The 18,826-nt window shown below is 31.8% G+C and overlaps 1 protein-coding gene across 12 annotated transcripts in view; it reads right to left on the reverse strand.

Annotated features, from left to right (window-relative positions):
- LOC122402964 (polypyrimidine tract-binding protein 2) overlaps positions 1-18,826 on the reverse strand; it is a 548,137-nt gene that overhangs the window by 39,736 nt on the left and 489,575 nt on the right. For all 12 annotated transcript variants that reach the window (XM_043406201.1, XM_043406200.1, XM_043406194.1 and 9 more), the window contains one exon: positions 2,697-2,748. In XM_043406201.1, coding sequence (XP_043262136.1) covers positions 2,697-2,748 — 52 coding nt within the window. The remainder of the gene's footprint in view (positions 1-2,696; positions 2,749-18,826) is intronic.

An 18,826-nucleotide genomic window follows, 5' to 3' on the forward strand; every position in this document is an offset into this window, starting at 1 on the left:
ATCGTATGGACAAGGGTGCCATTTTGTCCATCATCGATTGCAATAAATTCTTGCCATTTTTCCTCATCACAACAGAGTCTGGAACTGTGTCTAGTATTAGTCTTATAGCTTGTTTCTACTTTTATGTAATAATTTTCAATTTAAATCGTATAGTCAAGGGTACCATTTTGTCCATTATCGATTGCAATGAATTCCCGCCATTTTTCCTCATCACAATAGAGTCCCAAACCCATCCAGTATTACTCTTATACTTTGTTTCCATTATAACAAAATAATTTTCCAATTACATCTCATGATTAAGGGTACCATTTTTGACATTATCAATTGCAATAAATTCTCGCCATTTTTCCTCATCACAATATAGTCCCAAACCCATCTAGTATCACTCTTATAGCTTGTTTCTATTCTTATGAAATAATTTTCAATTTAAATCGTATGGACAAGGGTGCCATTTTGTCCATCATCGATTGCAATAAATTCTTGCCATTTTTCCTCATCACAACAGAGTCTGGAACTGTGTCTAGTATTAGTCTTATAGCTTGTTTCTACTTTTATGTAATAATTTTCAATTTAAATCGTATAGTCAAGGGTACCATTTTGTCCATTATCGATTGCAATGAATTCCCGCCATTTTTCCTCATCACAATAGAGTGCCAAACCCATCCAGTATTACTCTTATACTTTGTTTCCATTATTACAAAATAATTTTCCAATTAAATCTCATGATTAAGGGTACCATTTTTGACATTATCAATTGCAATAAATTCTCGCCATTTTTCCTCATTACAATATAGTCTCAAACCCATCTAGTATCACTCTTATAGCTTGTTTCTATTCTTATGAAATAATTTTCAATTTAAATCGTATGGACAAGGGTGCCATTTTGTCCATCATCGATTGCAATAAATTCTTGCCATTTTTCCTCATCACAACAGAGTCTGGAACTGTGTCTAGTATTAGTCTTATAGCTTGTTTCTACTTTTATGTAATAATTTTCAATTTAAATCGTATAGTCAAGGGTACCATTTTGTCCATTATCGATTGCAATGAATTCCCGCCATTTTTCCTCATCACAATAGAGTCCCAAACCCATCCAGTATTACTCTTATACTTTGTTTCCATTATTACAAAATAATTTTCCAATTAAATCTCATGATTAAGGGTACCATTTTTGACATTATCAATTGCAATAAATTCTCGCCATTTTTCCTCATTACAATATAGTCTCAAACCCATCTAGTATCACTCTTATAGCTTGTTTCTATTCTTATGAAATAATTATCAATTTAAATCGTATAGTCAAGGGTACCATTTTGTCCATCATCGATTGCAATAAATTCTTGCCATTTTTCCGCATCACAACAGAGTCTGGAACTGTGTCTAGTATTAGTCTTATAGCTTGTTTCTACTTTTATGTAATAATTTTCAATTTAAATCGTATAGTCAAGGGTACCATTTTGTCCATTATCGATTGCAATGAATTCCCGCCATTTTTCCTCATCACAATAGAGTCCCAAACCCATCCAGTATTACTCTTATACTTTGTTTCCATTATAACAAAATAATTTTCCAATTACATCTCATGATTAAGGGTACCATTTTTGACATTATCGATTGCAATAAATTCTCGCCATTTTTCCTCATCACAATATAGTCCCAAACCCATCTAGTATCACTCTTATAGCTTGTTTTTATTTTTATGAAATAATTTTCAATTAAAATCACATAACCAAGGGTGCCATTTTTACCATTATCAATTACAATAAATTGTCGCCATTTTTCCTCATCACAATAGAGTCCCAAACCCATCTAATATCACTCTCATACTTCATTTCCATTATTATAAAATAATTTTCAAGTAAAATCCCACAATCAAGGGTACCATTTTTGCCATTATCGATTCCAATAAATTCTCGCGATTCTTCCCTGTCCTGAACGAGTCTGGAGCCCAGTATCAAGATTCTATAGCATCGTTTTCATACTCTACATATTAGTTTCTTTCTATCGTTACGAAATAATTTTAAAATTGACGAAATATCGTACGCAACGTGGAACGAGCCCGACGTTCCATCGAACGCCAACAGAACCAAGCCTGTCGCCTCTTTCCCCGTCCCCGTTCGCCCCCGGGTGGAAAACAGAGCCGTGGAACAGGTGCTTTCGAGACACCCTTTAGAACACTCGAGCGCAATACAGAAAGTACTAACGGCGCCAAGTGCGCAGCGGCGTCGGCGTCGGCGTCGCTGGGCCGGAATACACTTGAAGTACACTGAAGTACTAAAGTGCCGTGGCATGTCTGCCCGTGAGAGCGGCGTCTATGCAGGGTGGCTCAGTAGCTGTTGCTTCCTGAACAGAAAGCTTCCGCGGAAGAAAAATCGAGAAGAATTTAATCCTGGGAACGAGTCTCTAATTGTTGTCTCTCAACGGGAAGCTCCGCGGAACAGGAAACACCACTCACGAATTGTTATTGGTGCAACTATTTACCAAATACAGAAAATTGCTTTCCGTTAAAAAAACAGTCCAAAATTAATTTTCGTTTTACTTTGGAATGTTTACATTTTCTATTTTATTCTATTAATTTTCCTCAATTTTTAATCATTCATTTCAAGGTCACATTACATGCTGAATTATATATTTTATTTTTTTTTAATTTATTTTTTGTTTTTTGCAAATTTGATTGTATAATATTGTGTACTTACTGTTTTTCGTGAAGGTGACGATTTTCAGGACTTTGCCAAAACGTGTGAATATCTGCAACAAAAAGGAGAACACGTGGTTAAGATCGACACCATTTGAAGTATATTTATCGCTCCTACGACGATCTTGGCCGGAGCGATCGCTCGCGCCATTTCGACGAAACTACCAACATGTTCGTCAAACAAATTGTCCAAATTAAACTGAAACATTATTTACAAAGCAAAGCACGTTATTCCGTCAGTAGCTCCGTGTCTTTTAAAGAATTTCGAAAAAGTAGAAGGTCCAATATTTGTCGAATCTCTCCGTTATTTAAAAAGTATTACGAGAATTTGCGAGGAGTTGCAAATTTGTTGAAATGAAACGAAGTTTTCTATATTTCACTTTACCCAGTATTTTTATTCCCCCCCGGTAATTGAAGTAGCTGTTTCTGCCCCGTTGCGATTGTTAATTTGTTCAGCGCAGATTAAACATTTCATAAAGAAAATTAAAAACTCTAAAATTGATAGAAAATTTCGCAAACTTTGTTGCTTCCTTGTTTCAACGGGCTGTCCAGTAGGAAAAATGAATCTCGTTAATTAACTTGCTCTATTCCACTCTGTGTTTAACTTTTAATTAAATTAAAAAATTACACGGTAGTCGCGGCTATTTTCATTAAATTTCGTACCGGTCGCTATCATTTCTGAATCACTTTACAGACACCGGGTAAAAAATCGTCAGAGCGAACGCATTAATATTTTCCCAACGTCGAAATTAAACTTTGCATTATTCAGAACGACGTCAACCAGTCTCGAACTCCGATTCGTACGCTCGGAAGAAAATTAATATGCTTCGAATCTCCGGTGCGTTTTCGAATTTTTTTTTTCTTTTGAAATAAATTCAAATCGACGAACTTTTTTTGGAACTTATTTCGAGTAATTGATAATCGTAATAAACATTAATAATTGAGAGAATTTAGTGGTGGTTTTTAAAGAGTGGAAAATATTTGGGAAAATTGGATATTATTAATTTATTTTATTAGTATTATTTAATCATACGGAACTATAATGGAACTTTAATAACCTCAACACGCGAATTGTACGAGGCATATATGTATGCTCGTATGAACATATGATTTATTACATAAGCATCTGCATTTAATTAATTTTCAGTGTAATATACTGATCGATAATATATTGCTTATTAAAAAAGCATTATTATTGCCTACTGTTGATGCAATTAATTGATGGGCCAATGCAAACGAGATAATAATTCAATATTTGCAATGTTATAGAAATTTGGTAATTATTACTTAGGCAATGTTGTTTAAAAAATTCGTATTTTATAACAATGGTTTTTCTGGGGGAAAAATTTATCATTGGTATCTTTGTTGATATAGGAAATATTCAATAAAATAGTTCTGGTGTCAAAAATTCTATTTAAATTTTTATATTTTATTAAATTTTATTTTTCTTTATTATGAAGACTCAAATAATTATTTTTCGATTCGAGTGTTTATTAATTTGACAACGTAGCAAGAAAAATGAGCCAAATTCTATTTTTGAGAGGTGGGGGAAGCCAAAATTTTTAGTAAAATATTTCCATGGTATCAAAATTTATTTCAAAATTTATTTTTCTTTATTAGATTCAAATAATTATTTTTCGAATTTTTTAATTTTATTTTTTGAGGAGCGGGATGCTTAATTTAGCTTATTTTATTAGACCAGTTAATTTTATGCAATCGATTTTTTCCCCCATTTCGAATGGAAATTCACGGGAGACGATCGTTGAAATTAATAACCAGCACAAATATATGCGTGTATTATTAATGGAATCGTCCAGTCATCGTGCCAGGAAAATGTATGACAAGAACGTTCATGTTACGCGTAGAACTCAGCGCGATTATTAGCCCCACGGCTGAATGGCGAACATGGCTGCGAATGTTGCGTGATGCGAACCAGAATTTCGACCGTATCGTTCGTTACTTTCGACGGTTTTCGACGAATCGGGGCCATCGATCCTTTCGGGAACTCGGATATCCTTTTTACAGGCGATCCTCGAAATTTAATCGCGGAGAGAAATGGCGAAATAATAATTTTAAACTGATACTCGAAAATATTTTACGATTTAAATCACTGACGACTAAAATCTCGATTTATTTTTATTTTTCTCACTCTGTTCTGTTCTTTTCACCAATATAATTTTCGAGGGTTTCAGGCATTGAATTAAATTAATTAATGATTTCTAAATATTGATAGGAGGGTGTCTCAAACAGTAAATATAATAATTCGTATTTAACTTTAAGTATTTTTTTAAAGGGTTAAAAGGTGCCATTTTTTGCACCATGGATTGCAATATAGTCTTGTCATTTCGTGGCCATTCCTTGCACAAACAAAATTAAACAAGATTAAATAATATCTGTTTGAAAAATTATTCGAAATTAAATCGTACATCAAAGGGTTAAAAGGTACCATTTTTTCCACCACCAATTGCAATAAATTCTTGCCATTTTAGATAGAGTCTGCAACTGTCTAGTATTACTCTTATAATTTACACATCTATTTGTTTCTATTGTTATGAAATAATTTTGTAATTAAATCGTACGTCAAGAGGTTAAAAGGTGCCATTTTTTCCATTTTCAATTGCAACAAATTCTTGCCATTTTAAATAGAATTTGCAACTGTCTAGTATTTATGATTTACATATCTATTTGTTTCTATTGGAATTAAATCATTTTGTAATTAAATTGTACATCAAAGGGTTAGAAGGTGCCATTTTTTCCACCATGGATTGCAATATAGTCTTGTCATTTCGTGGCCATTCCTTGCACAAACAAAATTAAACAAGATTAAATAATATCTGTTTGAAAAATTATTCGAAATTAAATCGTACATCAAAGGGTTAAAAGGTACCATTTTTTCCACAAGTAATTGCAATAAATTCTTGCCATTTTAGATAGAGTCTGCAACTGTCTAGTATTACTCTTATAATTTACACATCTATTTGTTTCTATTGTTATGAAATAATTTTGTAATTAAATCGTACGTCAAGAGGTTAAAAGGTGCCATTTTTTCCATTTTCAATTGCAACAAATTCTTGCCATTTTAAATAGAATTTGCAACTGTCTAGTATTTATAATTTACATATCTATTTGTTTCTATTGGAATTAAATCATTTTGTAATTAAATTGTACATCAAAGGGTTAGAAGGTGCCATTTTTTCGACCATGGATTGCAATATAGTCTTGTCATTTCGTGGCCATTCCTTGCACAAACAAAATTAAACAAGATTAAATAATATCTGTTTGAAAAATTATTCGAAATTAAATCGTACATCAAAGGGTTAAAAGGTACCATTTTTTGCCACCACCAATTGCAATAAATTCTTGCCATTTTAGATAGAGTCTGCAACTGTCTAGTATTACTCTTATAATTTACACATCTATTTGTTTCTATTGTTATGAAATAATTTTGTAATTAAATCGTACGTCAAGAGGTTAAAAGGTGCCATTTTTTCCATTTTCAATTGCAACAAATTCTTGCCATTTTAAATAGAATTTGCAACTGTCTAGTATTTATAATTTACATATCTATTTGTTTCTATTGTTATTAAATCATGTTGTAATTAAATTGTACATCAAAGGGTTAGAAGGTGCCATTTTTTCCACCATGGATTGCAATATAGTCTTGTCATTTCGTGGCCATTCCTTGCACAAACAAAATTAAACAAGATTAAATGATATCTGTTTGAAAAATTATTCGAAATTAAATCGTACATCAAAGGGTTAAAAGGTACCATTTTTTGCCACCACCAATTGCAATAAATTCTTGCCATTTTAGATAGAGTCTGCAACTGTCTAGTATTACTCTTATAATTTACACATCTATTTGTTTCTATTGTTATGAAATAATTTTGTAATTAAATCGTACGTCAAGAGGTTAAAAGGTGCCATTTTTTCCATTTTCAATTGCAACAAATTCTTGCCATTTTAAATAGAATTTGCAACTGTCTAGTATTTATAATTTACATATCTATTTGTTTCTATTGGAATTAAATCATTTTGTAATTAAATTGTACATCAAAGGGTTAGAAGGTGCCATTTTTTCGACCATGGATTGCAATATAGTCTTGTCATTTCGTGGCCATTCCTTGCACAAACAAAATTAAACAAGATTAAATAATATCTGTTTGAAAAATTATTCGAAATTAAATCGTACATCAAAGGGTTAAAAGGTACCATTTTTTGCCACCACCAATTGCAATAAATTCTTGCCATTTTAGATAGAGTCTGCAACTGTCTAGTATTACTCTTATAAGTTACACATCTATTTGCTTCTATTGTTATGAAATAATTTTTTCTTAACATCCTCGATCAAACGTGCCCCGATATTGCAACGAAAATGACCCCCGCCAGTGGAAATAACCATCGAGAATAATTAAACAAAAGTTTGCCTATCGCGCACAAATGGACGGTCGAAAGAAACGTCATCGATTCTACGCGATTCATAAATATAATCCGACGAGCCATCCTGAAATTTGTCGGATTTCCCAGTTACCGGTCGCTACGGAACGGATTTAATTAATTATATCGAATATTCCATCGCGAAACGATTAAACCCGAAGGCATTATTATTTAGGGGTATTCATCTCCACGAATTTTTATTTTTTTTTAAATCTCGGTATTATCGCCATATCAGCAGAACGGTTCAATTTCTGACGAATTCCGCGGGAAATAATATAAAATATAATTAACCTTAAAAATTAAAAAAAATATAGATCATTATTTCTAATAATCAAATAAACGGAGAATGGAGAAACGACAATTAGCAACGATTACAAAGCGATAAAGAATCGACGAGATCGTTTTGTTTGCCCGTCGACGTGCAGCGATTCTTTATTTTTCATTTCGTCGATTTATCGTTACGACAGAATAAATTCTCCGTCTGATCCATGAGTGTTCGTCGGGCGCGATATTGAATATTCGATGCCAGCTAAAATGCGTGATGCTGCTTGCATTAGGGAGCCTCGCGAGACCCTCGAAATCCATCCGCTTACACGTCACTGGGTCTCGATTCCATTCATATTTTCGTGGATTTTTCGCTTCGTTATGCATCTTGGATGACATTTTGTTTGTTATATGCTCGAATCTAAGTTAACTTCAAGTCTTAGTACTTATTTTTGTACTAAAATTTATGAAGAAAGGAATAGAAGAGTTGTTATTTAATAGATAAGAATTTTGCCTGACCAAAATATTCTGCATCACCAAAACTTTGACTTAAATCGTAATTATATAAATTAATTTTTGTCTTAATACTTATTTTTGCAATTAAAATTCATAAAGAAAAGAGTACAAGAGCTGTTATCTAATAGATAAGAATTTTGCCTGACCAAAATATTCTGCATTGCCAAAATTATGATTTAAATTGAAATTATATAAGTTAACTTCAGTCTTAGAGCTTATTTCTGTACTAAAATTCATAAAGAAAGAAATACAAGAGCTATTATCCAATAGATAAGAATTTTGCCTGACCAAAATTTTAATTTAAATCGTAATTGTATAAGTTCACTATAGTCTAAGTGCTTATTTCTATACTAAAATTCATAGAGAAAGGAATACTAGAGTTATTATTTAATAGATAAGAATTTTGCTTGACCAAAATATTCTGCATTACCAAAATTTTGATTTAAATTGTAATTATATAAGTTAACTTCAGTCTTAGAGCTTATTTCTGTACTAAAATTCATAAAGAAAGAAATACAAGAGCTATTATCCAATAGATAAGAATTTTGCCTGACCAAAATTTTAATTTAAATCGTAATTGTATAAGTTCACTATAGTCTAAGTGCTTATTTCTATACTAAAATTCATAGAGAAAGGAATACAAGAGTTATTATTTAATAGATAAGAATTTTGCCTGACCAAAATATTCTGCATTGCCAAAATTATGATTTAAATTGTAATTATATAAGTTAACTTCAGTCTTAGAGCTTATTTCTGTACTAAAATTCATAAAGAAAGAAATACAAGAGCTATTATCCAATAGATAAGAATTTTGCCTGACCAAAATTTTAATTTAAATCGTAATTGTATAAGTTCACTATAGTCTAAGTGCTTATTTCTATACTAAAATTCATAGAGAAAGGAATACAAGAGTTATTATTTAATAGATAAGAATTTTGCTTGACCAAAATATTCTGCATTACCAAAATTATGATTTAAATTGTAATTATATAAGTTAACTTCAGTCTTAGAGCTTATTTCTGTACTAAAATTCATAAAGAAAGAAATACAAGAGCTATTATCCAATAGATAAGAATTTTGCCTGACCAAAATTTTAATTTAAATCGTAATTGTATAAGTTCACTATAGTCTAAGTGCTTATTTCTATACTAAAATTCATAGAGAAAGGAATACTAGAGTTATTATTTAATAGATAAGAATTTTGCTTGACCAAAATATTCTGCATTACCAAAATTTTGATTTAAATTGTAATTATATAAGTTAACTTCAGTCTTAGAGCTTATTTCTGTACTAAAATTCATAAAGAAAGAAATACAAGAGCTATTATCCAATAGATAAGAATTTTACCTGACCAAAATTTTAATTTAAATCGTAATTGTATAAGTTCACTATAGTCTAAGTGCTTATTTCTATACTAAAATTCATAGAGAAAGGAATACTAGAGTTATTATTTAATAGATAAGAATTTTGCCTGACCAAAATATTCTGCATTACCAAAATTATGATTTAAATTGTAATTATATAAGTTAACTTCAGTCTTAGAGCTTATTTCTGTACTAAAATTCATAAAGAAAGAAATACAAGAGCTATTATCCAATAGATAAGAATTTTGCCTGACCAAAATTTTAATTTAAATCGTAATTGTATAAGTTCACTATAGTCTAAGTGCTTATTTCTATACTAAAATTCATAGAGAAAGGAATACAAGAGTTATTATTTAATAGATAAGAATTTTGCCTGACCAAAATATTCTGCATTACCAAAATTATGATTTAAATTGTAATTATATAAGTTAACTTCAGTCTTAGAGCTTATTTCTGTACTAAAATTCATAAAGAAAGAAATACAAGAGCTATTATCCAATAGATAAGAATTTTGCCTGACCAAAATTTTAATTTAAATCGTAATTGTATAAGTTCACTATAGTCTAAGTGCTTATTTCTATACTAAAATTCATAGAGAAAGGAATACTAGAGTTATTATTTAATAGATAAGAATTTTGCTTGACCAAAATATTCTGCATTACCAAAATTCAGATTTAAATCATAACTGTATAGGTTAATTTTTGTCTTAATGCTTATTTCTACACTAAAATTCATAAAGAAAGGAATAGAAGAGTTATTATCCAATAGATAAGAATTTTGCCTGACCAAAATATTCTGCATCACCAAAACTTTGACTTAAATCGTAATTATATAAATTAATTTTTGTCTTAATACTTATTTTTGCAATTAAAATTCATAAAGAAAAGAGTACAAGAGCTGTTATCTAATAGATAAGAATTTTGCCTGACCAAAATATTCTGCATTGCCAAAATTATGATTTAAATTGTAATTATATAAGTTAACTTCAGTCTTAGAGCTTATTTCTGTACTAAAATTCATAAAGAAAGAAATACAAGAGCTATTATCCAATAGATAAGAATTTTGCCTGACCAAAATTTTAATTTAAATCGTAATTGTATAAGTTCACTATAGTCTAAGTGCTTATTTCTATACTAAAATTCATAGAGAAAGGAATACTAGAGTTATTATTTAATAGATAAGAATTTTGCTTGACCAAAATATTCTGCATTACCAAAATTTTGATTTAAATTGTAATTATATAAGTTAACTTCAGTCTTAGAGCTTATTTCTGTACTAAAATTCATAAAGAAAGAAATACAAGAGCTATTATCCAATAGATAAGAATTTTGCCTGACCAAAATTTTAATTTAAATCGTAATTGTATAAGTTCACTATAGTCTAAGTGCTTATTTCTATACTAAAATTCATAGAGAAAGGAATACAAGAGTTATTATTTAATAGATAAGAATTTTGCCTGACCAAAATATTCTGCATTGCCAAAATTATGATTTAAATTGTAATTATATAAGTTAACTTCAGTCTTAGAGCTTATTTCTGTACTAAAATTCATAAAGAAAGAAATACAAGAGCTATTATCCAATAGATAAGAATTTTGCCTGACCAAAATTTTAATTTAAATCGTAATTGTATAAGTTCACTATAGTCTAAGTGCTTATTTCTATACTAAAATTCATAGAGAAAGGAATACAAGAGTTATTATTTAATAGATAAGAATTTTGCCTGACCAAAATATTCTGCATTACCAAAATTAAGATTTAAATTGTAATTATATAAGTTAACTTCAGTCTTAGAGCTTATTTCTGTACTAAAATTCATAAAGAAAGAAATACAAGAGCTATTATCCAATAGATAAGAATTTTGCCTGACCAAAATTTTAATTTAAATCGTAATTGTATAAGTTCACTATAGTCTAAGTGCTTATTTCTATACTAAAATTCATAGAGAAAGGAATACAAGAGTTATTATTTAATAGATAAGAATTTTGCCTGACCAAAATATTCTGCATTACCAAAATTATGATTTAAATTGTAATTATATAAGTTAACTTCAGTCTTAGAGCTTATTTCTGTACTAAAATTCATAAAGAAAGAAATACAAGAGCTATTATCCAATAGATAAGAATTTTGCCTGACCAAAATTTTAATTTAAATCGTAATTGTATAAGTTCACTATAGTCTAAGTGCTTATTTCTATACTAAAATTCATAGAGAAAGGAATACTAGAGTTATTATTTAATAGATAAGAATTTTGCTTGACCAAAATATTCTGCATTACCAAAATTTTGATTTAAATTGTAATTATATAAGTTAACTTCAGTCTTAGAGCTTATTTCTGTACTAAAATTCATAAAGAAAAGAATACAAGAATTATTACCTAATAAATAAGAATTTTGCCTGACCAAAATATTCTCTATTACCAAAATTCAGATTTAAATCGTAACTGCACAAATTAACATTTGTCTCAGTACTTATTTCTGTACCAAAATTCATAAAAAAAGGCACACAAGAGTTGTTACCTAATAAATAAGAATTTTGCTCTCCACTAGCAGGTGTATTATGGTCTCTTTCTACAGACTGAACTTACACAGTTTGTCGTAAAAAGAAGGCTTTTAAAACTCAATTGTTTACGCGTTGGATACCCACCGGAAAAGAAAACGTTTCGAACCGAGGAAATGTATCGTTTCAGTGCAGAAAATGTTGGCCAGTCCCAAGAGTTCCCACACTCGAAACAAACTCTTCAAAAATATAATAAAATAGTAGAATTTTTATATTTTCTGACATTTATGAAAATTGTTTACCTTTGCAATAATATTAGAAAGTGGGTAATTTTCTCTAAAATAATTACTTGACTTGGTTTCTATGTATAGAAAATAGTTTTAAAAAAAATAGAATTAATATACAGGGTGAGTCATTTAATTCTTCCAATTAAAAATTATTTTTTTTATTAAACTGACGTTTGGAACGATCGTAGCTCGTCACGATGGGATAAAAGTGGTATTTTTTTTTTAAGAAATTGTTGAATAAGATGAGTCAAAACGTGACTTCGTAGATCGATACGATTCGTGGAGTTGCCACGGGAAGACTAATTATTTAAGCTCGACCCGTATATCCCACGAACGAACCGCTCAAACATAATGGCGGGCTGGTCGGCGCGCATTAACGAAATCCGTGAAATTAACCAGAAAATGAACACCAACTACACGTCGGGATATTTAACGGGCCGCGTAAAGTGTCGCTGATAACAATAAAAATTACCACTTCCCATGAATATAGATGCTCATTATCGTTATAGTTAACATCGTGCAGAATTGGGTAATTGTTAGGGTAATTACCGATTCAAAGCTCTCGATTGTCCACTCAGCCTTTACATATATGACATCATTCATTTTACATCACTGAAGTTTATTAATATTTCAAAAATGATTGCAATTGAGTCTTGCAAATGAAAACATTTTTTTTAGAACGATTTGAAATGTTTTTTTTTAATTTATCCTGTCGAGTTTTCTTGAAAATTCGTTTTTGATTTTTAGTAATTTTATTTGTTGCGCTGGGGGAAAAGTTGTTTAGTACTTTTTTGTAGGTATCTATGAGCTCTACTTCCCCCTAAAATTTCATTGCAATATATTTACTATTGTAGGAGTTATGGTCGATTGAAACTTGGACCACTTTTATGGTGTTTTTGATTTTTGTCATTTTATGGGGTAAAGGAATAAGTTTTCGTATATTTTTGGAATTTCTACATATTCTCCATCAAAATACGCGTAGTTTGCCTTTTTGAATATTAAAATCGTCCAATCCGTTCAAGAGTTATGACGCTTTAAACATATACATCAAACTTCAGAGTATAATTTATGGGTCAGGCAATACGGTTTCGATAGGGAATTTTTTTCTCGAAAATGGTTAGGATTTCGGGGGTATGTCTATTCACCAAAAATGATTGCAATGAACTCCTGAAGCTAAAACTATTTTTTTTGGAACCATTTGAATTTCGGTTTCGCGAAAAATTGAAGGGGAATATGTGCATATCTGGTCAGGCATTATAGTTTCGGTAAGGAATTTTTTTCTTGGAACTGCGTAGGATTTCGAGGGTATCTCTATTCATCAAAAATGTTTGCAATGAACCCCCGAAGCTAAAACTATTTTTTTTGGAACGATTTGAATTTCAGTTTCGCGAAAAATTTAATTGAAATATCTGTATGTCTGATCAGGCATTATAGTTTCGTTAGGGAATTTTTTTCTAGAAAATGCGTAGGAATTCGGGGGTATGTCTATTGACCAAAAATTATTATAATTAACCCTCCTAGCTAAAAATAATTTTTTCAGATCAATTTGAAATTGTTTTTTTTCCGGTCGAAAAATTTCACATCTTCTCGAATTTTTTTCTAGAAATTGGATAGGATTTCGAGATTATGTACATTCACAAAAAATGATTGTAATTAATTCTCTTAGCTAAAAATAATTTTTTCTGTATGATTTGAAACGTTTCAATTTTCAGGGAAACATATCAGTGTATGGTCAGACATCATATAGTAATGAATTTTTTTCTCGAAAACGCGTAGGAATTCGGGGGTATGTCTATTCACTAAAAATCATTGTAATCGACCCCTGTAACTAAAAATAATTTTTTCAGAATGATTTGAAATTCATTGATTCTTCTCAAATATTCGAAGCAAGCTGATCACAGTTTATTGACAAAACTCTTTGACCTGTTGCTACATATTAAATTAAACATTTATATTAAATATACAGAATTTATGAAATTGATTACCTTGAAAATATTATGATGCTATCAGACAAAGTATGACGAAAAAAAAAAATTATTCTAAATTTTTTTTTTGGTAAGAATTAACATTCTATGCTCTCATAAATCACGAATTTAATTCTTCACGAATTTCTGTTTTTACTATTTTCTAATCACCCGCAGGAATTTATTAATTTTTAACTACCCAACACCCACAAAGTGTCGACTATTATTACGATCGAAAAACGATATTCCATCGTTTAGAAATAATTATCCCAACAATCTCCGACCCCCGGCCTCGTTTTACTAGTTTTTCGCTAACTCGACCGGCGCGTAGAAGAATAAAAGTAACACCGCGAGCCAATTCCAACTCGATAATAAAATAAAAATGGCCGCGGCGGGTGATCAGCGCGCGGTAGCCAATTTAAGTCACGTTCCTCAATTTCGGTGGAATCCAAGTTTAAGGTCAGCTCGTCGCCAGGGAAGTTTTCTCATCGTCCCCGCGAGCGTCGATCGCATCGAACGTCGAGTGAAAAATTCTTAAACGACACAACACCGATGTCCCGCCCCTTACATTCGCCATCGATCGGTCGTTATCGTCGAGCGAAAGTCCATTTCGTTGGATATGGCAAGCCAATTGGAAGCGACGAGGCAATAAAAAAAAAAAAAAAAAAAAAAAGGGTCGACGATCGAGGTATTAACCCGCCAGAGTCCCATCAGCGTACCTGTTTGGCCCGTGGATTCTCGCGTGCTCCCGAAAAAAATTCATTTTTAATATATCTCGATTGCTCAGCTTCCCGTTGGCCGAGCATTTCGAAACGAAAATAAGAGACGACGATTATTAAACATCATTCCGGGGGGCTTTTATTCCCGTTAATGGCGATACCAGCGGATCGAAATACATTTATTTGTTTCGAGTAAACAGCAATTTGAAATAACAAAAGCGCGCTTGGGTCGAGATATTGACGATTTTTAGTTTGTTCTTCGAAGGGTTGATTTATTTACGATTCCGCGATCTTGTCGCGATTGTTCCGGTCGAGATCGCCCGGAATTCGGAATTGGGTCGAAAGATCGTTCTGGGGGAAATGTCGGGCAAAAATTACACCATTGTCGTTCAAACATTTCTCGACTACGTGCGCGCGATCCTCGACACACGAACCTTTGAGGTCTTGATTTCCCGCGGGATCTTTCCCGGAAGCGTGGCGCGTACGTACGCCGGTGGAAACGTCCTGGTAAAATGGCGCGATGGAGAACGTCGTGGATCGAATATGGACGCGGATATTATATCGATACAATGCCAATTACTCTCGTGGTATTCGTTTTAATTAAAAACACGTGAAATTCTACAGGGTGTTCGGTCTGGGAGATTCTAGAGGCGTAAATAAGGTGAAAATCAAGAATATCAATTTCTCGATCGAGGCTTCGTTAAAAAGTTATTAAAAAATTAAACTATTTCAAGCTATTCGAAAATTAAAATTTCAAATCATTCTGAAAAAATTATTTTCGATTGCAGGGATCGATTGCAATCATTCTTGGTGAATACACAAACCCTCGAAATCCTACCCAGTTTCGAGAAAAAAATTCGAGAAGGTACTGAAATTTTTCGTCGGGAAAAAAATAATTTCAAATTGATCTGAAAAAATTATTTTTAGCTAGGAGGGTTAATTATAATAATTTTTGGTCAATAGACATACCCCCGAATTCCTACGCATTTTCTAGAAAAAAATTCCCTAACGAAACTATAATGCCTGATCAGACATACAGATATTTCAATTAAATTTTTCGCGAAACTGAAATTCAAATCGTTCCAAAAAAAATAGTTTTAGCTTCGGGGGTTCATTGCAAACATTTTTGATGAATAGAGATACCCTCGAAATCCTACGCAGTTCCAAGAAAAAAATTCCTTACCGAAACTATAATGCCTGACCAGATATGCACATATTCCCCTTCAATTTTTCGCGAAACCGAAATTCAAATGGTTCCAAAAAAAATAGTTTTAGCTTCAGGAGTTCATTGCAATCATTTTTGGTGAATAGACATACCCCCAAAATCCTACACATTTTCGAGAAAAAAATTCTTTACTGGAAAAACAAGATAAATAAAAAAAAAATACAAAAAGACTAGCTTTTTTAGACCAATTTAATTCGAAACTAAAGTGACGTCGATTTATCAGTTTCTGAGAAAACAATTTTCGAAAACTAATTCAAGGAATTTTATTTTTTTCTATTGAAAAGATTCCCAAATTAAAAACTGTCTATTTATATATGAAATTTCGAAAGATTTCGTGAAACTAAAAATACAAAAAGAGTGGCCTTTCTAGACCAATTTAATTCAAAACTAAAATGTAAAATTTAATGCAAAGTTAAAATGACTAAATTTCTGAGAAAATTTATTGCTGTTCTTCATATTTATCATAAATTTTTGAAAACACTTTTACATATTATAATAATATTTTATGCACGTTAACAAGCCCCCCAGAAGTGGTTTGAAACGTTCAATGTGGAGAAGCATCGTGGAGGGGGAGAGGGGATAGATTAAGCATTAATCATTCGTCTTCCTGTATCTATGATTAATGGGAAGTTAAGCAGCTTCCTGACGTTTCGATTCGATCGTTCCCGGGTCGTTCGAGCGTATAAAACGAAGAGACTTGTCTGTCATTGATCCCCGGAAGCTTTTCTTGTCATGGGGGAAAAATGGATCCGTCGATCTCGTCTTGATTTATCGCGAACGTTTTGAAATAATCGTGCTCCCACTTCCCCCCAGCCAGAAATTATTTAAAGCGAGGTTACCACGCGAAGTGCACCTAAATCGCGTAAATCGTGTCTAAAATACGATCAGAAATAAGAAAAAAAAGTGTTATGTGAATCTAAGTAAATGTAACTTCATAAATCCAACTGAAATGTGAAAAAAAGGAAATGGAATTGCTCTTATTAGCATACAAGGTAAATACAGACCAACGATATCAATCTAATTCGACCAAGTGCATTTAACGCCTTGGAAAAAGCACCATTAATCACATCTATTAATAATCCAATTCGAAACGTCGATCATTCCCGTCGACAGTTGTCGTTTTTTTAAATGCAAAATCTCGCGTTCATCTTGCTTCGCTCGAGTGCGATATTAATTATTTGCATTCGTGCTTTGTGTTGGTATGGATCAGATAAATATCGTTAACCTACTTTTGCATAGCAATGCACAAGAATAATGGCACCGACTGCTATCCTTTTGTTCGCGTTTCAATTTTCGTTTTTCACCTTTTAATGATGCATTTATGGAACTTTACACACTGAACGCCATTTTAATCTATGGAAAATCTCGAGCATTTAGATATCAAAATTTTTATTGAAATCTGTGTGTTTTATTCTGTTTGTAATTGTCAAGGTATTTTCAGAATATTTTTTTTTATCATAATGACAATTTTCATAACAAAGTCAGACTCACAAGATCACAAGATTAGATTGCTTAGATATTGCTATATATGTATCAGTAAAATCGAGCCAATTTGAGTGTTATTTATTTTTGTGAGTGTAAATAAGGGATGACCAGGGGCAAGAAGGGTAGGAAATTTCGTTTCGGAGTGATAAATTTTTCAAAATTGACAATTCAACAATTTAAGTGTTATTTATTTACTCAGACCTAACTCCCATGTTTTACTCCATATTCTTGTAATTGTCAAGGTATTTTCAGAATATTTTTTTTTATTATAATGACAATTTTCATAACAAAGTCAGACTCACAAGATTACAAGATTAGATTGCTTAGATATTGCTATATGTATCAGTGAAATCGAGCCAATTTGAGTGTTATTTATTTTTTGTGAGTGTAAATAAGGGATGACCAGGGGGCAAGAAGGGTAGTGAATTTTGTTTCTGAGTGATAAATTTTTCAAAATTGACAATTCAACAATTTAAGTGTTACTTATTTACTCAGACCTAACTCCCATGTTTTACTCCATATTCTTGTAATTGTCAAGGTATTTTCAGAATATTTTTTTTTATTATAATGACAATTTTCATAACAAAGTTAGACTCACAAGATCACAAGATTAGATTGCTTAGATATTGCTATATATGTATCAGTAAAATCGAGCCAATTTGAGTGTTATTTATTTTTGTGAGTGTAAATAAGGGATGACCAGGGGGCAAGAAGGGTAGGAAATTTCGTTTCTGAGCCATAAATTTTTCAGCTCAGCGTCCTTCAGGGACGTCGTCCATGAACGAAGAGGAGAATGGGGATTAGCTGGAACCATAATGTCGTATTCCCCGTGTCGTTTCTCGCGTGTACATCATGAATAATGGCGGATCGTCGACGCCGACACGGGCGAAATTACGTTACTATTATTGCACGTTATTGCATTACTGGGTACCGGGCGTAGATACCGCGCGTCGATAATCGAGAACGCGAATTAATAACTGTTACATCAATCAATATGTACAACGGGTTCTCTGTCGTCGATGTGTAACGATGACCATGAAAGGGGTGGCGCGACAGGGGTGACGTTCGAGGGGTTGTCCGCTGCGGCTGTTGTCTGAAAGATTATATGGAAACCGAACACGACCATACAGTACCCTATTAATCCAAACGCGACCATTATTCGACATTTTTAACATATTAAACACGCTTACTACCCTTGGGGGTTACCGGTGACCGTCAAACGTAATCAAAATTAAAAATACATAATTAGAACAAATATCAATGCTGATAAATTCTTCTAATAACAGTAAAATTCCCCACAAAAAATATAAAATTCATCCTTTTACACCCTTAGAATATTTTTAATATTTTACTCAAACTCATTTCTCAAAAT

The sequence above is a fragment of the Colletes gigas genome, unplaced genomic scaffold (assembly GCF_013123115.1).
Source record: "Colletes gigas isolate AHSC1104 unplaced genomic scaffold, ASM1312311v1 Colletes_gigas_Sc00042, whole genome shotgun sequence".
Taxonomy (NCBI): Eukaryota; Metazoa; Arthropoda; class Insecta; order Hymenoptera; family Colletidae; genus Colletes; species Colletes gigas.